Source organism: Emydura macquarii, unplaced genomic scaffold, assembly GCF_026122565.2.
Source record: "Emydura macquarii macquarii isolate MOO-44397 ecotype Brisbane River unplaced genomic scaffold, CSIRO-AGI_Emac_v2 contig_212, whole genome shotgun sequence".
NCBI classification, from domain to species: Eukaryota; Metazoa; Chordata; order Testudines; family Chelidae; genus Emydura; species Emydura macquarii.
In genome coordinates, this window is record NW_027130349.1 from 12475200 (window position 1) to 12502783 (window position 27584).

The 27584-nt window shown below is 37.0% G+C and overlaps 1 protein-coding gene across 1 annotated transcript in view; it reads right to left on the reverse strand.

Moving 5' to 3' along the window:
- PIEZO2 (piezo type mechanosensitive ion channel component 2) overlaps positions 1-27584 on the reverse strand; it is a 427523-nt gene that overhangs the window by 110604 nt on the left and 289335 nt on the right. Inside the window, 7 exon segments of the mRNA XM_067547859.1 lie at positions 999-1122; positions 5331-5567; positions 7704-7834; positions 9990-10128; positions 11764-11802; positions 14621-14734; positions 18939-19107. Coding sequence (XP_067403960.1) covers positions 999-1122; positions 5331-5567; positions 7704-7834; positions 9990-10128; positions 11764-11802; positions 14621-14734; positions 18939-19107 — 953 coding nt within the window.

Sequence of the window (27584 nt, forward strand, 5' to 3'; positions counted from 1 at the left end):
CGTAGTGGAGAATCACGGCCTGAGGGCTCTGTATTGGATCAGAATCAAACAGTATCTACTGTAATACCTACATTTGCAGGCAAGGAACATAGTTAAACTGGAAAAAAATTATCACGTCAAGAGACAAAAGTTCTTATGGGAATACTGTGGTTTTTGCCCAAAACACAAATATTAGAAAGCTTTGAAATTCAAAGCAGAGGTTCCTGTTTAAAACCAGCTAAACAACAAACCTTAGAAAACATATAGAAGTGCAATGCCAGATGGGAGTTAAATGCTGCATTTCAAAAGAAATGCTACCCCTCCCTCTTGCTCTACTGTGACCAAACCGTGAAGAAAAGCTAAGTTGTTGCTTCCCCGTTAATGGGAGCAGTAAGGAGGAATCCCTGTTCCTAATCTTGCTCTGCATGTTGGGTGTGAAATGGGAGCCATCAAAAGGCATCTGCACACATAAATGCCAGAGCCTGGCAATTTCAGGGGGTGACTCATGGCTCTTGCCATCATATCCCAGGCCTGAGTCTGGTCAGATTTAAATCAGTTTAAAACTAGAGTAACACACCACACTGAAACCTATAGGCCCAGTTCTGCTCTTGGTTACACATGTGCAGCTCTCATTGAAATCACTGACGGACTTTTTCTGTGTAGGTCCTTCTCCTTTTATTTTGTGTACAGTGATTTTTTGGAGGGGTGGAGGGCAAGGATGGTGGTGGAAATCACTTGTCTATAGAAGGCTTTTCCTGTGTTTCCCATTCAAGTTATTTATTTTGTCACGTCATTTACTGTAGTTCAACTACAAAGAGAGTTTATGTATTTTGTTTGGTGTTAAGTTCAAATCTATTTTATTATGTCTCCTGAGAGATTTGTAGTGCATGGATTTAGCAGCACATCGTTTAGCCCTTAGTCAATAACAGATGCAATTTGCCGATTACTTTAGCAATAAGAAAAGGAGTAACCATCACCACCTACATTGATTGAACCAGTCAAACTTGATATACTTTTACCTTTTTCTTCATTTTCTTCATTCCCAACTTTGACCTCAGCTAAAGTAGCTTCTTGTAGTTGAAGCACTTTCCGCTCTGTAAGATGTTGCCTAAGCAGTAGCCAGAAAGTGATCGTGAAAAGGATCTGCAAGCAAAAATCAAAACAAAAACAAGTGACACAGACTAATTGTACATCCTACATCCCGCTAATATTAATAGAAATTTTGAAATGTTTTTCATGCCTTTGTTTTCCACTATTCTGCAAAATTGACAACAATATCACCATTGCCAAAGTATACATTTCTGGAAGCTAGGTCATTCAGACAAGCTATTCCACTAAAAGCAGTTTTATTTTACTTCCAGTTGTCATCCAGTTTGGGTAGAAAACTGACTTTTTATTCTGTGGCCTTTGTTAATAAGTGTCTCTTTTAATTCTTTGCGCTGGGAGAGAATAGTCTATTATTTCATAGTAACAAGGTACATAAATAAATAAATCTTTTTAACAGAGTGTACTTCTGTGTTTGTATACTGCCAAATTCAGCAAGTGCGAATACTGAGAGCCATCCAGAACACAGAAAATGTACGGTACCTGTTTATCATGGGCTTGAGCCTACATCCACTGAAATCAAAGTTCCCTCGGATTTCAGTGATTCAGGATCAAGCCTCATTTCATGACTTTATACAGAAAACAAGAATAAAGTCTTACATACGAGACATATAAATAACCAAATATTTGGTACATTTCACTGCGGTGCTGCTACTGCCAACAAGGCTGTTGCGTCAAACTGAAAGCAACTGATAAAACAATGTCTCTTTGTCAGGCTTTTCAGACACTGATAATGATTATAATCACTGGCAAAAACTGACAATGTTCCTTTCAAGAGCTTTCTAATCCTATTTATTTCCTGTTCAGGCAATCAGATGGAATTTACATTCTGATCACAGTGTTTGTTCTCACTTGCTTCCACGCAACACATTCCAGCAATGTGGCTAGTAATACAGGAAGCAAGCGTGTTCCAAACATACCAAATGGCCAGAAGTTGAGTGATTGATCCTGCATCACTGCTTGGAAATGTATTTCATTGCCATTGTATGATAATGGGATAAAAGATTTCAGTTCAAATTGATGAACTTACTACAAAAAATTAACCTGATTTAGATGGTAAGCTCTTTGAGGCAGGGACCTGTATATGTAAAATGCCTACCTAGAACAGGTATAAAAATTGCTAAACATACAAACACAACGGTTAAGTGAAGCCCTTTCATGAATGGCAAATACAGAAAGTTTGGGTGAACACTTTTCAGCTGTCTGTCGACTAGGGGCGGAAACTCCCTCCATTGTGCTGGATGTAATCAAGGATTAGTGCACAGAAAATAAATCAGATGGCTTAGGGAACAGATAATGGGACACATACACCACCATTTCAATGTAACCAGTATGACTCCAGCCCAGATTGGCTGTGACACAGAATTGTTTCCACAAGGTGGTATCTGTGAAATGAGTTGGCGTCCTCATTCCAGTTTCCAGAATACGTATGTCACAAAAACCATTACAACAGACACTGAACGATATCTCAAGAGAAGTGGGTCATGGAAACAGAACTACTCTCTCACTTCTAGAAACATGTGCTTCACGTCAACATTAAAGCACGCTGACAGATCAGCATTGAGGAAGCTTGCCCTGCCCATCACCACGGTCTCTTTGTTCTGTGGGGTAATAGAGTCATATTAACAGAGCACCTTTCACAAACGTTAAGGGCCACTATAGTGGGTAGCAGTGAGAGGTTTCACATCAGCAAAGTGACTTTCAGAGACATTGTTCTGAATCAGACACAATGGGGGCAGATCCTAGGTGGGTGTACATTGTCATTGGTCCACTGAACTTAACGATCATTAACACCCAGTTGAGGATCTACCCTAATCCTCCAGGAGTGCTGGGGAAACTCAGAGAGCAGTGGCCACTGCTAGGCAACCTTTAGCACCATATACCATGCATTTGCCCCTGCACTGACTGCACTCTATTTCATGGACGAACTTCACTCACTGTCCTCTTTGGAGCTTCTGGAGTCACTTCCAGAATTAGACTAGTCTTTGGGGCTGTGGAATATAGAGGTGTTTTCATAGTGCTGCTGACATCCAACCTCTGTGCAATGCAGCTCTATTTATCTTTCAAGTCAGTACACACTTTTCAAAGCCCATAAAAAAATATGCAGGAAAAATTATGGTACATTCACTTCCTTATTCTACTGAATCTTTATTTAAATCCACAGTGTGCATTTTCATCCAGTCTAACAAATCCAACAGATGTCCTTCAGTTAGTTTTATAAGTGTAACTGCAATCATCCCATATACATGATAATTTCACTTTCCTAATAGCAGTTAGACAGTCCATGATGCAACTAATCAAAGTTTATTGCAAAGGGGTTGGCAATAAACCGAGGCAGCTAAATCTCTTGAGAGAGAATTACAAAGTCAATGAGAGAAACTGCAAGAACTTACCTAACAGAACCTCTTGACTATTTAATCAATCTTATTAAGACTAACACTGCCTCCATAGCAGAAATAATAGAATGCCCACTAGTTTTCAAATGCATTAAAATCCAAACATGGCTTGGCAAGGGGCACTGCTGAACAGGAAATACAGGTGCAGAACCTCTTCAAATGGAAATCTGGTGCATCATGATGGAAGTGGTTTCATTCAGTTATAAGGGAACTGGGACAACTATATGCCTTCTAGGAGAAGTACTCTATGAAGCAACTTCCATTGTGTGCTCACTTTACTCCCTCAAAGATAGTCTGCCAAATATAGTGGTTTTAAGACAGGGAAAATATCAGGGTGAAAAAAGCATCATTAATTGAGACCAGCAAACTCTTTCATTTGTGATCTAAGATTATTCCAATTTGTGTTTCTTCAGCTGAAAGATTAAAGAATTAATTCAGCTAAGTACTTGAGCATGTGCCTAATTTTATGCATGTGAGTCATCCCATTAACGTCAATAAGACTATTCATGTGCTTAAAGTTAGGCACATGCTCAAAAACCTTGCTGAACTGGACCAAAGACACTTCTGTTCTCAGAGACAAGTTTGAAGTATTTTTATATAATCAAATGAACTCAGCTAATCTTCACAAATCAAAAACTATTTGACTTTACACGCACAATCATCTTTTCCCACTGCTCCTATAAGGCTCCTATAACATCTGACATCTCTTGTGTTCATAAATATACCAAAAATGGTACTTGCAAATATTCTTGTGACTAAAATCCAATGATTCCACTCTCTAAAATGTACAACACTTCTTATTCACTTGTTCACAAGCATTCAGATGATTTTTTTATTCATAAGAATGCTATGAACAGCAAATATCTTTAGAGAACGAATAATGGCACAAAGAAATATTCCCGAAAATATTTGCACCAGAAATGTTCTCTCAGTGATGTTTTTATTCTGCACAATTACATTATCTAGTATTTCTAAAAGTGTGTGTGTAATTTGCAAAGCAAAAAAGAGCTAAGTATGAGATTTTCAAAATGCTGGCCTAACTCTGCTCCCATTAAAGTCAACAGTCTTTACCATACACTTACAGGGGTCTGGATCTACAATTCTGAATCCCACCAGGCTTTACATGAAATATCCAGGCTACAGTGTTCATGAATAGCTGAGACATCATGTTATGAGTTGTGAGAGGCGAGGTGATAAAGTGTTGCCCCACACAAATTCTGCCAACAAAAAACTAACAGTGAAAGGGAGAAAGGTGGAACCACCATTGTTTGGAGGTCTGCTATATTAGTCCTTATTCAGAAAAAGAAACGGAGATGGAAATCTCTATTTAAGTACACTCACAGCACTGAATTTTCACCTGTATTGACTGATGCTAATGATAGGACAGAAATGCACTTATATAAATATGTATTTGTGTACGTATTGTGCGCATGCACACGCGCACGCACATACATATGCACCATACAGGTTCAATCAAACAAAAGCTGCCTCATAATTATATTTAATCAATCTCTTATTTAACAAATTAAAGCACATATTTTTTTTCTTCCCTTTTCTGCTGTCCTTACAGGGCCAATACTAATCTATTTTCTCCCTGGTGAGAATTATTTTATAAAATTATCTAAACCAACTTACACTTTGACACATTTGTTATGGTATTTAATTTAAAAGCAAGAAGGAAGTTTGTGCTATTGTATTTTTTAACCGCTCATCCTGTAATGTAAATCACATGCTGAGCAGGATTATTTGTTTTATTAAAGACCAAGGCACATGAAGTTTTTACTGATGGCCAATGTACATTGTTTAGTTCTTTAAACAAACTACAGATGTTTGTAAGCAAACTACACCTACCTTTGACGCTAATTCCCCAGGATCCTTCCTTTCTAAAAATCCTGAAACTTCAGGAAGCTCATCATTACTGAGGTCAATACTCCATATATATTGTAACGTTAACAGCATATTTCCATAAAAAACCATGAAAGGTGAAGTGATCATAGCATATTTCCTTCGGTCACGAATCATCCAAAGCAGGCAGGACCAGATCAATAACACAAAAGTCAACCAACTGTGATAAGTAATACTCCAAGCCTTGGGAGTTGGGGGGGGGTTGGGGGGGAGAGACAAAAAAGTTCATAGATTCACTTAGTTACAGTATTACCGCATACAGTTAGTTATACTTTACTGCACTCCTCAACTTCACACACATTGTCAAGGGCATATTTCCAGTGTGGAGATTTAGCCATGTGACTCCCATTTATGTTCATGAGAAGTGGACAGCTACCGCTACCGCAGAACCTCTGGACGACATGCTGTAAACAGATTCCTAGGAAACTCACAGCTGAGGCTAACCTTTTTTTTTTTTAAATGTATGTTGCATCTTGGTACTTCAGTGGAAATGTTAGTTTAGGTCTCCCAGAGTTCAGCAGTGTCTATAAAGCATATTTTAGATTTCACTCTCTGTTGTACTCAAGGGTATTAGAGATGGAGGAGACTTAGACTGATCTAACCTAACACAACCCAGTGTAGCATTGTTCTTTACAGTGTATTCAAATGTTTTGCTCATTTTACAGGCAAAAAATGACAGGTAACTTAAAACTATTTTGGATAAAACACGGTACTATATCATAGGGCCGAAGTGTCTTTTTATTAATTATTGTTACTGATTTTGGGCTAGCTTCTGGTACTGGCAATGCACTGATATAAATCTACAGTAATTTAGCTTAAATCAAAGGAGTATTATTTTCTTTTTTTGTTGTTTAAACAGAAAAGCATGAAATATTAAGAATATTTTAATCAGGGCTGGATCAATCCTGAATCGATACAGTGTCCATTATAGTCTCTGAGAATCATGGATATGCTGTTCTTCCATTAAGATACAAGACTATAACACACACAGTGGGCCAAATTTGGGTATGGTATAAGTAGAACTTGGATCAGTTCACATCACAGCTGAATTTGGTCCATGACACTTAGAAGAGAGATCTTTCTCTGAGAGGAGAGGTTCCTTCGGAGCAGATATCTCAATTTAAAAGAAAGTTCAGAATAATACAGCTCCATCACTGATGCTGCCAGATTTGAACCCTGAATAGAATTTAAAATTATTGCATCACATGTGCAGCAGCCACTTCCAAAAAAAAGAGTATCATCATAGTAAGAAAATAACTGCTTACTAAAATCTCAAAAAGTACCATATTTGATCCAGATTCTGCACAAAGAGTCTGCTATGTTTTGTTTGCTTACAGAGACTTTTCGTGCTAAGAGACAGCAAACAGAAGTCTGAAAATCACAAAAAAAATCTGTTTTCTTTTTGCTGTATGCAAACAAAAATGTAGCCAAACTGTTTTTTTAATTTTTTTTTTAAGGCAAGATTGGGCCAAGAAACTTTAAGGTAAATTGGATCCCAGTTGAAACCTTTTCAAAATAGCAAAATCAGAGCTTGGAAGTCCTGACAGAGAACTATCTATCATGTTGTGAACTTACTATGGTATAACCTGAGGCTAATTTGCACATATTGAACCTATTTTTAAGGGATAGGTGATGTAATTTAAAAAAAAAAAAAAAAAGCAAACTAATCACAAATTGTTGGCACAAAGTTGTATTTTCCTAGAGGTCTTCCCTGTGTAGATGAAATAAATCAATGTTTATAGGTTTATTTTCATATAGAGTTTGAACTAGATGCATAGATTCAATCTGAAAAGAAACTAAAAGTTAAGATTTACTGTATTACTATGAAGCGCTTTATTTTTGCAGATAATTTCTGAATTGAGTAAAAGCATTAAAACCTACTAAAAAAACCTTTTGAACTATCAGAAAAATTAACACGTTGAGAACTTACTGATCTACAGCAGATAACAAAACACTCTATAGTCTGGAGCTAGAATTGTAAGGCCCCAATTCTGTAATGGAATCCCTGTGGGCAGAAACCTCTGCCCTGCCCCATAAGGAGTCTGTGATAGGATCAAGGCATACTTTGAGGGGAAGGGAGGTAAAGTTTTAAAAATCCACATGCACCAAATAGATTCAGATCTCAGGTTCAGTTTACAATGTTAAAGTAAATGCCAGTGAAAAATCAGCACAACAAATCACCCTTCACCAAGACACTTGGAAGATAAATATATTTATGCTGTTAATAATGTGGCAGAAGCTCTTTCCAATGTTAGATGACATCTATAATTAGATTATGTTTACTACCCCAATTCAATTATTTTTGTCTTTCATACATACCATCATTGCAATCAGAGCACAAATGTAACTTTGTTTCATGATAAAATGGAATACAGAGACCATGGCATGTACTTTAACATTTTCTTTTTCCTCTTGAATATCTTCCTCATCTTCTTCCTCTTCTTTCTTGTCTATGTAGAAAAAGATTCTTACATTACAATTCAGAGAAGTCTAGTAGCAGCTTCTGCATATGCAGTTCCAAACCCTGCAGTCATTGAACTAGTTGAGTAAATCTTGCAGGGATTAGGCCATCATATTCTGGTATAGTGAACTCAGATGCTCCCCATGTGGTGCTACCAGTACAGAACTCAATCACACAAATATTAATAGTTTTGATGTCTTAACAATGACCTGGGAACCATAAGAAAAATCTACAGAAGTACAGTACGTACATACAGTCATGTGAGGACATAAAACAAATGTGTTGGTGGGCAAGCAGGTACAGTATTTTGGATAATATGCACCTGCAGCTTGATTCACAGAACTGCATGTTGATTGGAAGTCATTACTTTGGTAGCATAAAAACATAACTACCATACTGGGTCAGATCAATGGTCCATCTAGGCCAATATGCTGTCTCTGACAGCAACCAGTGCCAGAGCTTCAGGAGGAGTGTACAGAACTGGGTAATTTTAGAGCGATCCAACCATCCTTTCCTCCCAGCTTCTGGTAGTCAGAGGTTCAGGGGCACCCTGACCATGTGGTTACAGCCTTGACCATGTAAGCTAATAGCCATTGAGGGGCCTATCCTCCATGAATGTATCCAATTCTTTTTTGAACCCAGTTATTTATCCCATTGCAATGAATTATAAAGGTTAATTGGATGTTGTGTGAAAAAGTACTACTTCTTGTTTGTATTGAATTGGCTGCCTATGGCAACCCCTGGATTTTGCATTGTGGAACAGGGTAAATAACACTTCTCTATTCACTTTTTCCACACCATTCATGATTTTATAGACTTCTATCATATCTCCCCTTAATCATCTCTTTTCTAAGATGAACATTCCTATTCTTTTTAGTCTCTTCTTGTATGGAAGCCATTCCATACCCTGGATCATCTTTGTTGCCCTTCTCTGAACCTTTTCCAGTTCCACTATATCATTTTTGAGATGGGGTGACTAGAACTGGACACAATATTCAAGATGTGGGTGTACCATGGATTTATATAGCGGCATTATGATATTTTTCTGTCTTATTTTCTATCCCTTTCCTAATATTTACTAACATCCTGTTAGCATTTTTTACCATAGTTGGGCCTTCATCTGAAGTTTTAAGAGAACTATCCATGATGATTCCAAGTGTTCTTTCTTAAGTGAGAACAGCTAGTTCAGAACCCATCATTATTTTTGTGTAGTTGGGATTATTTTTTCAAATGTACATTATTTTGCCCTTATCAACACTGAATTTCATTTGCCACTTGGTTGGCTGGTCACTCAGTTTTGTCAGATCCCCCTGTAACTCTTTGCATTTAGCTTTGGATTTAACAATCTTGAATAATTTTACGTCATCTGCAAACGCTGCCACTTCATGGTTCACTCTTTTTCCAGAACTGGTACAGATCCCCGGGGGACCCTGCTATTTACCTCTGAAAACTGACCATTTTTTTCTACCCTTTGTTTCCTATCTTTTAACCAGTTACGGATCCATGAGATGACCTTCCCTGTTTTCCCATGACAACTAAGCTTCCTTAAGAGCCCTTGGTGAGGGACCTTGTCAAATACTTTCTGAAAATCCAAGTACACTGTATCCAGTGGATCACCCTTAGCCATATGCTTTGTGACCCCCTCAAATAATTCTAATAGATTGGTGAGGCATGACTTCCCTTTACAAAAGCCATGTTGCCTCTCCCCCAACAAATCGTGTTCATCCATGTGTCTGATAATTCTATTCTTTTCTATAGTTTCTACCAATATGCCCAGTACTGAAGTTAGGCTCACTGGCCGGTGATTGCCAGGATCACCTCTGGAGCCCTTTTTAAAAATCAGTGTCATATTAGCTACCTTCCAGTCATCTGGTACAGATGCTTGTTTCAGCAATATGTTACATACTACAGTTGTTAGTTCTTGAATTTCATATTTCAGTTCCTTCAGAACTCCTGGATGAATACCATCTGGTCCTGGAGACTTATTACTGTTTAATTTATCAATTTGTTCTAACAGCATTTTCTTAAATCTCAGTATGCCAAGTTGTTTAACAAAAAAATGCACACGGCAAAGAATTTAACTATAGAGTAAATAATAAAATACAGAACACACAGGTTTATTCCCAAATAATTCATGTTACTACCTGACATATCATCTGATGGCTCCCATTTGTACTGTGGTGTTGAGTACATATCTGCTTTGGCAGGGCCATTCTCCAAAGGAAGTGTGGAGTGCATGGTGTGATAATCTACAGGAGTCCCATTCACTGTTACCAGCAGGACCTGCCAGGTGAGGATTGGAGAAAGGCATTCCTTTTAGAAAAGCTCAAGTGTGAGTGAAACTGCTACTTACCATGCATCTAGTAGGTATTGGTTTTAAAATGTAAAGATACTTAATGAAATAATTTCTACAAGTTTATTTCTACACTGAACAATCATACATTGCATATGATGTTAACACAACAGTCCTGAGACTGATAATTATAGCAGGTAAACTTATGCTAAAAAAATTATGAAATTGGTTTCATTAAATTTTCTTTAACAAAACAGTAATGATGATGATGATGATGCTTTGCACTTCAGTAGTATCTCCCATCAAAGAATCTCAAAGCTGGTTACAAACATTACTTAATCCTCAACCCATCACCATGAGATAGATATTACACCTATTTTAAAGACAGGCCAGCTGAGGCACAGAAAAAAGGTTGTGCCTTCTGTCAGGTGATGCAGACAGTCTCTGGCCAAGCTAGGAAAGAACCCTGATTTTCTAGTTCTATGCCATAGCCACGAGTCCCATCCTTCTCCATGAGGCAGTCTTATGGCCGGATATTTTCCATATTAATTTTCTGTCTAATTGTTTCCAGTACTGATGAAGATGATGAGTATAACTGATTTGCATTTTTAAATCAATAGGGTGATCTGCATTTTTTACAATTACTAAAATTAGTTGTATTTGTTACAATTGTTTATTACTCAGTGTTTATGCCACTATTTGAACTTTCCTTTTTTTAACGTGGTAGTGTTGTTTTTGTCCATCATCCTTGCATGGCAAGGTTTTCTAGCAGCTGTAGTTAAAACAACTCCCAGACTGGAGGAAAATCCACTTGGCTGGTGGTGGCAAAGAGTTGATAAGTCAACCCTGCTGCAGGTGAGAGAAAGAGGTATATTTCTTCTATGGAAAAGATGTTGAGATAACATGGGTGAATGGAGATCAGCTAATTCCACAGAACCAATCTCACTGCAAAATACAGAGTGTGGTTTCCTGCTGCAATAGCTGGCACAAGGGCTGTGGGCCATATTGAGGTTTGGTTATAGCTGTTTCCAGGTTGCATGGAGGAGAACATCTGCAACCCCATTTGTTAGTGCATGGGATTGAAAGAACATTTCCCCCTTCAGAATCTGCTAGAATTTTCTGCCTTTGGCCTAATTAGTTTGTTTGTTGCCTGTTCAAATAAAGTTTCATACTTTCCACCATTTTAATATTCAACGCAGGTGTGTGGTCATTTTTGCAGGACCTCAACAATTCAACATGAATACTTAAAAAAACACATTACAAAGGAGGAATTAAACCAAGTTTTAAGGTAACTTAAGTTAGAAAAGCAGAGTTGCATGTTTTGTTTAAAATACAATGACCAAAGGAAGATCTTTTGCCAGTTAGTACAACCTCAAACATTCTAAGGTCATGGGAGACATTTAGTAAGTTTAAGTAATCAAGATTTGAGAATTCCCTTGATTTTTCAAATGTAATTAATAGACAACGGGGAAGATAGCCCTGTTTCAGACAACAGGGAGGTTTGGATAATCAAGGTTGTCATGTAATGGACTATTAAAAAAGATTAGAACATTATAAAATGTCATGTAAACTTTACACCATGTATACAAGTACAAATGAATTGCAAAGTCTGATAGTATACTAACATCAGATGGCTTGTATTCATCTTGAGTCATTGACAGAAGCTGTAAAAAGAAATGCAAGGACAGACTATTAACGAAGAAGCTTAGCTCAAGCAGTATGTTTAATAGATGCATGCATATTTGCTGACTCTCTCAACAGATCTGAATTAAGAAATTCAGTAAGAATTAAAAAGTTAGCGGAATTGTATATTATGCCCAATAAAATAACATTCATTATAGCATAATTATTGGCATGACTTTATTTTAAGTGTTTGTTAATTCCAAATCACAACTGAAGATGCTATATTGAAATAATATATGGGTGGTCACACAAATTCAACAATATGCTGTTAGAGTCAATAACAAATGACTTTCCAGTGAGACTTAAAATTAAGTTTTTAAAATGTTCATTAGAATTTCTCTAAGTATAAAATCACTGTCAACAGAATTATTACACTATGATATAAATGTTATACCTACATTTCAAAGAATTAATAATATATTTTAAATTACTGGAAAAGCACTACATTTTCATCAATAGCACCTAATCACTGCCCTCCATCATTCAGTGAACATTAATGGTATAACATGAAGCAGTAGATGCAGAAGTCATCAAAACACACTAGTAATTCCTATTTGTTGAATATTTGATGGATGATAATTACATAGGGCTAAATGCTGCTATCTTTTCTTAGGCAAAACTCCCACTGACTTCAGTGGGAATTTTGCCTGAGGAAGGACTGCAAGATGTGACTCATACAAGAAAAAAATATTGTAAAACTACAGTATTCTAAATTTGTTAGGAATAATCAAACTCATCTTCCTGCATCATCATATTGGCTTTGCCAAGATTACATTTGGCTTATAAAAATATATTTCTTTTGAACAAGAGAACCCATTTCTCTACAAGTAATCAGCACCTCATGTAGTGAACCCCAGAATATAGCAGAAAGCTTTTTTCTTTTTTAAAGAAAGCTTTGAGACCTTTTTTTTTTCTTTCAATTTTTATTTGTGAAAGTGGCCCCTTTGAGGGTTGTGCCCTGGCTCTGTGACATGAAAGCATTGTGTGAAGCAAAATTACCCCACCACATTAATAAACTTTTACTGCTTTACATTTTTAAGTCTACATGAAACTTACAATACAACATAGCAAAGGCTACAACTGTATTATAGGAGTATATATATATTAGTTTTTATAATAAACAATTATGACTGAGGCAGCCTCTTTTTGTACTCCAAATCATTAGTGCTTCTCTTAGGTAATAGATCCCTCTACAAATGCAACTCTATCTTCCCTCAACTCTGTCCTTCCATTTGCTTTCACTGTTTATAACCTTGGATTTAACTCTGATCTCTCCTTCGATTCCCATGTGTGTAAATGTCCCTATCAATTATTGCTCACATATTACACTGACTCAGCTCCACCTCTACTGACATCCTCATCCATGACTTCAGCACCTCTCACCTAGACTACTGCACCTCCATTTCCATAGTCTCCCAAGCCCAAACTTATCAGAGTCCAGCATGTGTCGAATGCTATCCCCCACCCCTTTAAGGATATGCAAACATCCTCAAACAACTCCCACCAGATCAATTTCATTTCAGGATCTGGTTCCAAACTGCCTCCCCTTTTTATAAAATCCTGCATGGAATTGTTCCTGACTATCTAGAAGACCTTGTCCTCTGTTCTCCCTTTTTATTCCTTCCACTCATTGAACACGTTTCATCTCTCCCTCAACATCTCATCACGGTCAACTTAAGAGTCTTCTCTGCAGCTCCTGCAATCTGGAACAGAACTCCTGTATCTCTCCACTTCATTTGTTATTTAAATGCTCTTTCCCGCTGCTATCATCATTTCACTTCGTAAATGCACACTATTGCAACTCTGCAAAGAATTTTGGAATACAAATTGTATGAAAGTTGTGATAGCATATATCATAGCACATCTTTTAATTGCCTTTTGTTGGTTTGTGTTATCACCATTCCAGATCATAGAACATGAAGTTGGAGATACTTCCAATGTATGTCTTCCAACTGGTTTTTTAATAATAGCAGCTGAGGAAAATAGGAGTACTAAAATTATCACTGTGATTGTTGGACATGGGATTATAGCAATTTGTTTGTTATAGTTCTGTGTTCAGTTCTCTCAGAGCTGTAAGCCTGCTTTTTAATTATTATTGCTATTACTGTGACTACTGTTATTGTTACTTCCATCACAGTAACTTTGGGGCTTGGATATGTTAATTTAAGGCTCACCCTGATACTTCTGGAGACAAAATCTGGGTGCAGCTGGCCATATGAGAATCCCCCTCGTGGACAGGGCGAAGGGGACTCTGTTGGTGTGAAGCTGGTGGAGTTGGCCCATACACCAATTACATTCCCCACCCTGGCATAGGACGTACAGGGAAGAAACAGGAACACGTCAGAGGCAGGCTGGGCAGCGTTGTGGGAGGGTGAAGGCAGCTCTGCCTCACCAATTAGGGACCCTAGTCAACTGTCACAAGGTAGATCAGCCTTTATATCAGGTATCTGGCTCTCTGACAACCCTCCCTGCACTCCTGTCCAGAGAACCATTCAGCACAGGACAGACTAATCCTGGATCATTTTGTTTTGGAGTTGGAAACATAGGAAACACTCTGCTTTCACTTCCTTGCAGTGGCCCTTGTTTTTCTTCTACCAAGTTTTACAAAACAACAACATTCCTGCTCCCACCTCAAAGTCTTGTTGTCATGCCAATTACATAATCACACACAAATTTTTACTTGGAATTTACACCACTATGTCCCAGAATAGTAATACATTACTTTACAAAGTTACCACAATAAAATGAACTGCATGTTTGAAACATTTTTGACAGAGGGAACCCTTCCCCCGGTCTTACTTTTCTCTCATCAGTTGTGTAGTGGCTTGCATACCACAGACTTCGCCTCCTTTCTGCAGTCATTGGGGGTGAGTTGCAGTCAATTTCTTTGTCTTCTTCCCTGCTATCAGATTTCTCTTCATCATCCATCTCCTAAACAACAGAAATTTCAGGGATGGTTATAATTCCTACGTAACGATTTTCTAAAAGTAATACTATGGTGCTTAGGTGCTGTTCTTCCTCTAAATCATATGCCTTAAAATATCTTCTAGTGTTTAATGTACTGTATCTATGATGAATGCATTTTATTAGTATGACATTTTCAGAAAATTATGACAGAGCTATTCTAAATTGCTAAACCCATCAAGATGTTTCCTGGTTCCTACAGGATACCATACGTAACCAGACTTCCACATTTTACTTTACAGTATAAACCAAACTATCAACTATTATAGATATATAATCTTTTAAAAGCCAGATTTAATTGAAATTACAGTTCACAGACCTCTGCTGCTTGTCTATTTGAATGTAGGAACAGCATTGTGTTGCTATACTGAGAAGTAAATGAAATGAAAGAAAAAATATTTTCTGGAAATATGCAATATGTATTCAAAGACTACAATCTTGCTCCTGATACATGGCAACACAGAAAAATGACTGAGTACTGTGAAGTAATCAGAACATCTAGTCCAGCATCCTCTTTTTGAGGAAGGTGTGAGAAGCCACACAGTGGACAATTATGGAATAACATGTCCAAATCCCCTACCTCTTAGTGATTAGGTCATGAATAGCAAAATTAAGTATTTTCAGGGTCATGTGTGCATGCTCTAAAACAGATTTCCAATAGGGAAAAGCACTCTACTAATAAACATTTGAGGCTAGCAAGAAACAGAAAGCATTAGAGTCTGATTCTGCATTGCTGATACGCTAACTTTATAGTTACCTTAAATCAAACTTCATTGCTATGTAATTTCTATCGGCACCAGTTAAACAGCAGGCAGTTTAGAGAGCTGACTGCACATAAGTATTAAGCTAAATTCATGATGTTATTTATACTGCTGTAAGGCCCCCAATTAAGAAAACCAATCCCTATTTAGCAAAGCACTTAAGTACATGCTCAACTTCAAGTACATACTAAGGTCCCACTGACATTAATGGGACTTAAATGTGTGTTCAAGTACTTAGCTGAATTGCAACCAAAATCTAGAGTACCTGTTGACTTCAGTGGTGTTACTCAGGATTTACACTGATGTAAATTAGAACAGATTTTGGTCTAGTTAAGTAATCTTTCATAGTTTTTTTCACTTTCAATAGGCTGGCTATAGAGGGTGAAACATGATTTTTTTTTTCTGCCCATTTTATTCTTTCCAAGTAGTGGACATTTATTTCTTTGTTTCAAATGAAGCCTGAATTAAATTGTCTTTTGATTTACTCCCTCTTTTAGGAGACAGCATCAGAAGCAATGTCCACTGTCTGTCAAGTAAACTGACAGTGTTTGTCAGTTTATTTGAGCTCCATCTGCTGACTCACAGGAACAACATAGCACAAAGTTTTACTTTTGTCTTCCTTCTAAGGCCAAGATTTTCAAAAACAGACTCTGAAGTTAGGCTTTAATGGGAGCAGTGTGGTTCTCAGCCCTTTTACAAATCAGCCCACTTATTTTGGAGTCTAACCCAAGATATAGAGCTGAGATTTACAAAACTGCGCATGGGAGTAGGGTGCCCAAATAATCTAGGGGGATTTGAAAATCCCACTCTACAAACCTAACATTAAGCTCTTATTTTTTAAAAGTTCAGCCTAAATAAACAGTAGTTATTAATTTATTTTTACTTCTCAAAAGCAGCACCTTTCACATATATATGTATATTCATATTTAGAATCTAGAGGATATTCCAAACCAAATTTTAACAAATGTAAAATAAACTTATTTTGAGGCTTAAATTCACGGTGTCACTTTCATGTATTGAAAGTTTTCATATAAAAGTGACCCCTAGAGCAAAATATTTACCAGCAACATTTAGTTTGGCATTGATTTGACCAAACAAACATGAAGAGTATGCAGTTCGGAGACAATGATTTTAGTAACAACAAATAGTTATTCGAACTTCAGGTGGTGGTGGGTGAGGGTGGGAAATGGTGTCTTGTTTAATCTATTTTGAGGAGGAAACAGAGGTAAAGCAGAGCATTATCTAGTAGACAGTCTCATAATTTTAGGCTGCCTTTGCCTTGTCCAACACTTTCAATTCTCCCGTCACACAAGCAACTTTGATGGTTGAGCGCACAGCTCCATGGCCACCAGCAGGAAAGTTTTAGAGTAGCGCTAACCATGTTCTCCCAACCCCAACCTTTCCCACCAAACTAACTCAATCAACATCGCAAATTCTAGAGGCCTGGTTCTCTTTCACAAGTTATCCCTGATTTACATCAATGTGAGCAAGCAAAGAATCAGGCCCCAGATTCATGTTTTAAATACTATCCGGTGACAAAATGATTCCTGATGTAACTCCTCTGAAGTCACCAGAGATAAATTGGCTCTTCTTGCTTTATTAATTTATTAGATTTTTGCAGGACTGAAGGGCCCAAACATGAGGTCCTTACTAAAGCAAAATTCCAAATGATTTTAATGGGAATTTTTCTGAGTAAGGACTGAGGGTGAAATTCACCTCTGTGTAGAAGTAGCACATTCATGTACCATTTAAATCCTCTTTTTGAGCACAGAAATTAATCTCATCCTGAAAACTCTTGACCCAAATGTGGGCATAATTCCTTGAGCATTATTCTGCAGAGGTGTTATCAGATGACAAAAACAGCATCTGCTCTCAGATTGACCCATTTAGGAAATTTATCATCTTTGACTTCAGAACCTGGTTAATAATGTAGAGGAGGTATTGTAGCTTAAAGATGAGATTCTCACCACTTTGCTGCTTTGACATTGTTTCAGATTGTAAAAGCAGAAGACACAGGCAGCTACAATAAAAGACAAAGGCCACATTCAGGTCTCTATTAAACTAGCATAAATCCAGAGTAACTCTATTGACTGCAATGGAATTACGGTGGATTTAGACTGGTGTAACTGAGAATAGAATTTGTTCTAAAATCTTCCAAGGCAAAAAAATAAAAATAAAAATCCATGATCGATCCTGATCCAGGGCACAATTCATCCATAGTGAAATAGTCTATAAAGCTGCTAAGATTTATAAACCAGAACATATTTTATAGACAGATGTGTATCTTCTGCATCAAAAAAGAAGCAATAGTACAAGGACAGCATTTATCTTACAACGTTTTCTTACTTTAATATTCTCCCTTTATAAAAGTTAACTTTAAAAAAAATCTCCACCAGTTTCCTGTCCTCCTAAAAATGTCTGGCTGTTAATAAAGAGAGACAAGATGAATGAGGTAATACATTAATAAAGACAATTAGTACTCCACAAGGAAGAAATTTAGACTTTTCACAGCTTTACTGCTGTGTCCCTGTACTACTGTATGCAGCATTACCAAATCCATCTTCAAAAATGATGCCCCGGGCCTCCACAAATCATGACATTTTAAAAAATTATGAAATTTGGGCTCATTTTATTTGCCTTTTGGTTTCTGACTCTTTCACAGGGTGCCCTGGTGTGGTCATGTTTCCACACTTTTCTCCACAACCATAAGATCTAAAAACTAAACTTTTTTAAAAAATGGAAGCTGAGATTTTCACATAATCACATGAATCCTGGATCTGGGTTTTACGAAAAACATCAAATATTGCAAGACATGATAAAATCACAAGATTAGGAAAAACTATGTACGTCTTACAGTATCCTGCACTAGCTTGTAGCTGATACTTGGGTTTCTGAGCAACGACTGCTTGAGGCTGCTTTTAAATTTTCATTCTTTATTGCCATTGGCATGGTGCACTTTTCAAGGCTGTGTAAAGACCATGAAACACAGAGAAAGTTTGCTCACAAACTCCTCCTGCATTTACTGCTCATTTTGCTGCGACTTTATGGTGCTTTGCACTATGAGAAAATAAAGCCCTGCCTACTGTAGACAATATTGACACAGACTTCCACAAGTCATAAGTAAGCTTTAAGACTTCGATCCTGCAGCCCTTAATCACATAATTAGTCCCACTGACTTTAAAAGGACTACCCATGTAAGAGCTGGAGGGACTTATCAGGAAGAGTATATTTAAGACAGCAGCTTGTACACGTCTGGCTCACATAATTTTATGCTATCGTTTGCAAATGTCAGTAACAGTCTGACAATCTTACAGTCATTAGTGAGCAATAGCAAAATTCTACTCTCGTGGTTTCATTCTCTTCATAAAGGGGGAAGAAGAAAAATAGATTACCCTTACAATGGGTTCTTGTAGCCAAAGGCGAATAAGCGTTGCCAGGGTGTAGTACATCATTAGCAGTAAGATGGGATTGGCATGGTGATACCAGAGCAGGTCTTGGTTTGCTATGATCTTCCAGGTGCTTGAGCAGTTTGTTTGAATTACTGAAGTGATACCAAATAACCTGTTCAGAAAGAGTAAGAAAAAAGTTTAGAGAACAAATATTGAATTTTAAAATGTTTTTAAAAGTGCAGTTAACAGATACATAATTATACTTTTAAATTTTGTTTAGTTTTTTTCTATTTGTGAAACATTGACTTTAATGCAGTTTTCTCAGATTAAAGTTTTATTTGCTTAAAGTGTCTCAACTGAAATGCAGGTCAAAGTCAACATTTTCATTTCACAACATTAGTGGGGGAAAAAAAGGGGAGGGATTTAAATATCAAGCTGGAAAATAAGGACATTATGTCTTTGCATCTCTCTCATCCAATGAAAAAACTGCAGGGGACCTGAACCTTGTAGGCACAGGCCTGAAGAAAAGGAAAAAGGAAACTTCATGGCAAATCCGTGTGTTACATCATGGTAGCACTCTGCCACTCCCCCTCCATCCAATCTTTAACATTTAGTAAGCTATGATTCATAGCAAATTAATAATTTGTCTCACATCATCCTTCTAGTCACTTTGCCCAGGACACGGTTGGAGAGTAACTATCCCCAGTAATATGTACTGAGGCTTTAGAACTTGTAACACCTTGTAACTGTCCAAAAATCTTGGCCCAAATTCCTCAAACACTTATATACATGGGTAATTTTACTCAAACGAGTAGTCCTGTTGAATTCAAAATTGTTGTAGATGGAAAAAAACACACACACACACAAGAAACAAATTTTAGAGGGACACAAGAAAAATTACTTGTGAAAAATAACATAGGTGAAGTTTTTCACAAAGAAAGCATGAGGCATCTCAGAGAAGGATTTCTAATTATTATTTTGCTTTGGCCTGGGGCTCACAAAAATGGCTGGCTGGTAAGAACGGCTATTTGTAGGTTGAAAAAAATATTTTAAACATGAAAACTGCTGTATTTTCCACAAATAAAATATAAAGCAAGATGTTAGAAATTTCACACCAAAACTGGTGAAAAGTGCATAATTAATCTGGTCCCTAGAGTTTAAAACACTTTTGCAGAGTTCTTAAGCAGTGTTATTAAAATCTTCACCATTTTTATCACTATTTAGTATGAACGGTTTTTCTTCTTTCATCAGAGTTTTGTTCTATCAGAAACTCTCCACACTGTAATGTGTTTTTTGAATGTTTTCATATTCCAAGTGGAATAGGTTTGGAATAGAAGAGATCCATTTAAGAAGGGCTATATTTGGTAGAACAATTTTCTGATTAACTAAAGATGCCAGAGCTACAATTTCATTAGAAGACTTAAGAAGTGGTCTCTATTCATCTACGTACACTGCATTTTTTAATTTCTAACTAGGTAGTTAGGCATGCATAGTGACTTTCTAATTGCATACCTTACTTTCTGAAACCCAATACTAGAGAGTGACTTCAACCAACCAACAAATACAGTAATTCTACAGAAATGTACTAGCTGGTGTGCCTTTTCAATGTTACGAAAAAAAGAGAATTAAAAAGGGGAGAATTCATACCTTTTATTTCACTAGGGATTAGCAATATCTGTGTAACTGCATCAGTCACTAGTTAGAACTCTCTAAGTCCAGTGTTCTAACACATTCTATTAAACAATTTCCTTAGCAGTCATTTCTCATTCTGATCATCAATGTGAGCCAGAGGCTATAAACTTTAAGACATCTTACAACTTTTGGATGGATCCACTGCTTGGAAAAGTAAAAGAGAACTCCACATACAAAATAAAATGCTGTAACGAGAGAGGAGCTTGAGTGGCCAGGTTTGGATGTGGTCCAGATTTAAACTTCCTCAGAGTTCAAGCACATTTGGACCTGGTGTTATGGCTCAAGTCTATATAACTGCAACATATGTAAAACTGTGTTATGTTAATATTTCTACTATCATAGTTACGGCCCTACCAAATTCACAGTCCATTTTGATCAATTTCATAGCTAGCAGGTTTTAAAATTAGTCAATTTAATGTTTTTAGATGTTTACACCTGGTATCTCATGGTGTTGTAACCATGGGGGTCACAACCCAAAAGAGGGTCAGGCAGGTCACAAAGCTGGTGTAAGGATGTTGTGGGATTGCCACCCTCACAGCCATGGAGCTTTCTGCAGGCAGGGGGGAGGTACCGGGAGGTGGGTCTGATCTCCCCCCGAGAGTGGCCATGCAGGGGAAGAGGAAGTCCTGTCCTTCCTTAACCTGGCAGGGACTAGCAGCTGGAGAATGGTGCACGGTAAGAGCCCCTGGCTGGGGTGCCACCAGCCCTGCCTCTCTCCATCCCCTGCAGTAGCTAGATTTCAGGACACAATCCAACTCCCACTGAAGTCAGGGGAAGTCTTTAGTCTATAGAAATCAGGGAAAGAAAAGATCTATGACAGTAGGTGATCTGCTTTCTCTCTCTGCCAGTATAGAAATGATTAATACAATATATATTCTACTGCTTTGTGCAATCTACAGTAATTTTAAAATTTCTAGATTTGGGTCTTCTGTTACCTCCCTTCCACACATTCCACACAGTTTTTACTGTTCAGAAGATATTCTTGATATTCAGCCTCAATGTTCTTTGCTTTATGTTCAACCCTTCAATCCTAATTATTCCCATTTTGTTTCACACTAATTAATATAACCCCCTTCTAGCTGTTTATTCTAATCAAATACTTGTAGATCATTACAGTGTGTCCCGCTTACTTGTCACATAAGCGAAGGAAGACCTATTTAACTCTTTTAACCTTCTCACAACTCGGTCCCGCTAGATCCATCATTTTTATTTATCTTCTCTGAAGTCACCTCAATGTTTCATCATTCCTCCCATATGAAGGTGCTCAACACAATATTTACTACATGCCTAATCCAAAGAATACTGAAGTCAAATGGGAATATTTCCATTCATTCAATGGGCTTTGTATCGTGCCACACATTGCCTCTCATGCAGCATTTGTGCCTGGCCATTAACTTCAGTGCGAATTGTGGGTGCACAGCATCACTCAAGATCAGACCCTAAAACCTTTTAGTGATTCAAGGCTTTTAAATACATAGCAAATATTCTGGGATGACTTCCACACAGTGAAGTTGTAGGAGAGGTGATATGTGAAATATCATCTAGATATTTTGATATCAGAACAATGTCACAAAATTAGCCCAGCTGAGGATCAGGATATTTTGAGTGTGGTTCTGACCTTAGTGGATGTATTTTCCAATATACACATACCATATTCCATAAGCAAAGAAAAGGAGGAAATAAAATGCAAAACTTTACAAGCATGTAGCTTTCTGGACACTGAAAAAAGATCTGCAGAAATCATCTATTACTGTAAACTTTTTGCTTAAAAGAATTGTATTTAGCTCCTTGCTAAAGAAATGATTTTCCAGGTACAACACAGTGAGCCTTCCATTTTTGCATAGAGGCAGAAGCTGTGTTTTTCCAAGTAAAATTTAGTATTCCAAAAAACATATTTTACAGAAATCAGTGAATTCACAGAGAGGCAATGGTCCAAGAAGTGTTTTAAATTATGAAGGCCAAAAGGAACTTTATTACTCTGAAGAGAAACATTAGGAAACAGCTCACTTAAAAATAACTCTTAAAACAAAGATCACAGGTGGTTGTCCCATTGCTGCTTTTCAAGCCCATTTTCCCAGCAAAAGCTTCCTACTGAATCTGTGAATAATCCATTTGGTGGATGTACTCTGAACTTCCAGAACTCATTCTGGCAAATTTGCAAGCTGTGACTATGATAAATATTTAATAGTAATTTAGCATTAAAATCACATTGACTTAGAGTGGAAATATTGCTTTTAATTGAAAAACAGGAAAAACTTGCTCTCATGGTATTCTGAATTATGGAGTTGTTGAAGTGTCACACAGATATTAACTTCACTCAGCTCCTGGCTAACACATCCAATTTACAGTAGTTTATTGGAACTTTAAGATGTTATTAGACTCAGCGCTATGTTATGGTTTTAAGTATTCACTGATTAATGCTTAAGCAAACCTAAATGGAAATTAAACATACATTATCCACAAGACTGCTGAACAAATTAATTATGTGATCAGCAAATGCAATGTATACTACATCATGAACTGGGACATTTTTTCATTTCATAAACAAATTCATAGGTCCAGATTCTAGTCATGTTGATGTTATTTGCAGTTTATCCATTGATTTTAACGGAACTAGGACTTGCTCCATCACTTTTAAAGGCAGAAGTGCAGTTATGATCATCTAATCTGACTCACTGTGTAAACCAAGTAATTCTTGCATCAAGCCATAAATTGCAGTTGAATCAAAGCGTGTATTTTAGAAAGACATCTAGTCCTGATTTACAGATCCCAAGTGAAGGAAAATCTATCACATCACTTGGTGGGCTGTTCTAATGACTAATTACCTTGGCTGTTAAAAGTTTGCACTTCATTTCCAGATTGTATTTGCCTAGTTGCAACTTCCAGTCATTGGATCTTCTTGTACCTTGCTCGGTTAGATTAAAGAGTCTGATACTACAGGATACCTTTTCCTTGTATATGTAATTATATATGAGATCAAGTCATCTCTTAATCTTCTCTTTTATAAACTAAATAGATCGAACACCTCATTGTAAGTAGCATTTTCTAGACCTTGAATTATTTTTGCAGTTCTTCTCTGAACACTTCAACTTTTCAATAACCTATTTTTCAAATATGGACAGCAGAACTGTATTCCAGTACTGGTCTCAGCAATGCCATATGCAGAGGAAATTCCGGCTCCCAACTCTAATCAACATTCCCGTTTCTACATCCAGGGATTACAGTAGTCTTTTCCACACACCATCACAATGGAAGATTATGTTCATTTGGTTGTCTACTATGATGACCAAGTTCTTTTCAGAGGCCCTGTTTTCCAGGATACAGTCCCTTATCTTGTAAGTATAGCTTAGATTGTTCCTAGGTATATGACCTTGGATTTTGGTGTATCAAAACATATATTATTTGTTTGCTTCCAGTTTACCAAGCGATTACGATCATGGTGTGTATGTAGACTTGGAAGGATTAGATTTTTATCAGTAAATGTTGATAAGTGTTGATTTCACTGTACACACACAAACCGATTAAAAAAACATTTCCATCGACAATAATTGAAATGTACAGATAGGCAAAGTAAGAAAAATGCTTTTTGAGACATTATTAGACTTTGATTTAAGGATATTTACTTTGTATATTTTGACACGTGATGTTGACAATCTGTGTTTAAAGTTATGAAGATTTAACTTTTTGAATCTCAACATCTACTCTCATTAAATAGTTATTGTCTGACCCCGCACATTTTTCCACCAACGGTGAAAATTTAAATCGATAAAAATCTTTTTAAAAAAGCTTAAAAATAAACATCAGTATTATCCATTGAAATTATCAAAAAATAAAAATTAAACTCTACCAAGCCTCTGTGTAGGTGACTTCTTTTCATAGAAGAATCATAGAAGATTAGGGTTGGAAGGGACCTCAGGAGGTCATCTAGTCCAATCCCCTGCTCAAAGCAGGACCAACTCTAACTAAACTATCCCAGCCAGGTTTTTTGAAGTCATACCTTAAAAACCTCTAAGGATGGAGATTCCACCACCTCTCTCGGTAACCCATTACAGTGCTTCACCACCCTCCTAGGGAAAAGGTTTTCCCTAATATCCAACCTAGACCTTGCCCACTGCAACTTGACACCGTTGATCCTAGTTCTGTCATCTACTACCATTGAGAACAGCCTAACTCCATCCTCCCTGGAACCGCCTTTCAGGTAATTAAAGGCTGCTATCAAATCCCCCCCTCATTCTTCCCTTCTGCAGACTAAACAAGCCTAGTTCTCTCAGCCTCTCCTCCTAAGTCATGTGCTCCAGCCAGCTAATCATCTTTGCTGCTCTCTGCTGGACTCTCTCCAATTTGTCCACATCCTTTCTGTAGTGGGGGGCCCAAAAACTAGATATAATACTCAACATGTGGCCTCAGCAATGTCGAATACAGGGGAATTCCCCTCGATCTGCTGGCAATGCTTTTATTAATGCAGCCCACTAATCTCATCTTTATTTACCACTCCATTAAACTTTATGTCATCTGCAAACTTTATCAGCAATGATTTTATATTTATTTCAGATAATCAAAAAAAATGAAATAGCATCAAGCCAACTTCCTTATCACTACAACACAACATAATGACAACAAAATGACACTAGTTACACTTAATACCTTCCATGTCATAAATAAAACATATATTGGATAAAGAAGCCACTGCTTATCATTATCAAACAGAGATGACTGCATTATTGTTAGAGTATTGTGTCTGCAGAAGACCAGTCATTGCAACTTTTTCATATATTACAGGGGGGCGGGGGAATCCTTCTTTGACTGTGAAGTTTTTTTTTTTTATTAACCAGTATATTTTTAATAAAATGTAGTTACAATGTGTATGTACAGTACTTCTAATATCAGATTTTTACATTTTGGAAATAACAGAGTATATGAATTCATTAAAGAAGTTCTGAGTTAATCTGATTCCTATTTCCGATGTTTAAGGTTAGGGAACAATATGATATAAAAATGCTATTTTTGACCACTTAATGCCAGAAAACCACCTTGCATTAAAGTGTTAGGAACAGTCATTAAGTAATTAAGACAACTGAAAGCCGCAAGTTTGCTGCAGAAAGCCTCCAAGCGAATAACTAACAAGGATATAGGGACTTAGCTCCTGAATCTCTAAATGGAAGTAAAACACATAACAGCTTTTCTCATGAGCACACACCAACGTACAGCAATGTGCAAACCGCACTTTATTCAGGTAATTACACATAAAAAATTCATTCAGTCCTTTCGATCAAAGAGGACATCAAGTGATTCATAATGGCTGGAAAACGTCTCTTAGCACGTACTATTGATTATGCTTCCTCTGAAGGAACTTAGAGTGCAACTGATTCTCAGGCGGGCTAGAATTCTAGTGAGCCTCTCAATGGCCTAATCACAAATATTCATAAGCTCGCACACTGTTTTGTTTCTGGTGATTGAGAAATGGCAGTTTTTATCCCACTCTAATTGCATTTATTGGCAGATTTATAAAAACTAAACCTGTTTCCACTATTGTCAAAATTCTCTTTGAACACCTGCCACAGATCATTCAGTTCTGACACACCATCTCACAAAAATAACATGTTTACAGATATGTTAACAAATAACATAGCCTTTTAGTGCTCTACCTCATTCAGAGAGGACAAAAAGTTACATCCTAACAGCTACTGAAATGCTGGAGATTTTGTTCTGGTAAATGCAGAAAGAATGAAAAGGATCTAAATGGTTCTCTTAACATAGCTGAGACTTTCCAGTCTATAGTTTTAAGTTATTTGTTTTTTTGACCCCAAACTGACAGGAACAAAAAACCAGAGATTAAAACTAACCAGCCAATTCCCACCAACCCTCCACTCCCAAAAATCTGCACAGCTGTTGCATGCAGTGTTACCTCATCTGGCAGAAGCCAGAAGCCACTGCTTCCGTAGGATGAAAAGGCAAAAGGAAGCATAAATTCACAGAACAAATGTGATTGTGTTATCTTTTTGAGCTGGGGAAATGATAATAATAAGCATCACCATTTGTACACTTGTTTATAGGGAAAGAAACAATATTTGTAAAGGGAGCAGAAGCTCTTGGGCCTTTCTCTACAGAGGGATTTTTGTACCAGTGTAACATAAGAAACAATGCTGTCTAATTTTAAAGACAATAATGCAAAATGCTTTCACATGGTTTCCAATTGCTACACTGCATTAAAATAATATATACACTATTAAATACTTTTCTAACACATCACCTTTTCAAATATTCTGTACACTCTGTGGCATTATCCCCCTGCTCTGTTATGTGGCTGAAACTCCCATTAATTTTAGTGAACAGTTACTCCATTATAACTAAGTGTATGTGGAAATTATGGGCCCATCTCTGCAATTGGCTCTTCAATGGGTTACACATGGACACAGGGATTTCCCTGAAAGGATGATGTCTTTTTCCTTTCTTTTTCATATAACTGGCACTGTTATCTGGTGATGTATGTTACAAAGTATGATCAATGCAGCACCACAGTGTAAAATGAAAATGAAAAACTCAAATTGTGGCTTTATTCAATACATTTCTAAATGTTTTGCAAAGACATTTTCCTATCAAAACCCTTCATATCACACAAAGATTTTTTTAAATCAAATTTCTCTCTCGTCTTTAGACCTTACTTTATGCTAAAATATTCCTATTATTCCTATTATTGCTAATACAAATGTTAACACTTAATCACAGAACAATATTAAAGTTAGGTGCCTATTACAAATGCAATTTGATCTAAATCGGGAGATTTCATTTTAGAAATGTTGGTAAAATTTACACTGGCTGTTTTTAAGTCAGCTGAATATGAAAAAAAAAAAATGTTCAGGTGCTTTTCTTCCTTGAATCCTTCAAAAAGGTGTCCTTTTTTTTAAACTGAAGACTTGAATTTGATTTAGCCCTCAGTGAGGAATGTGTGTTTTGTCA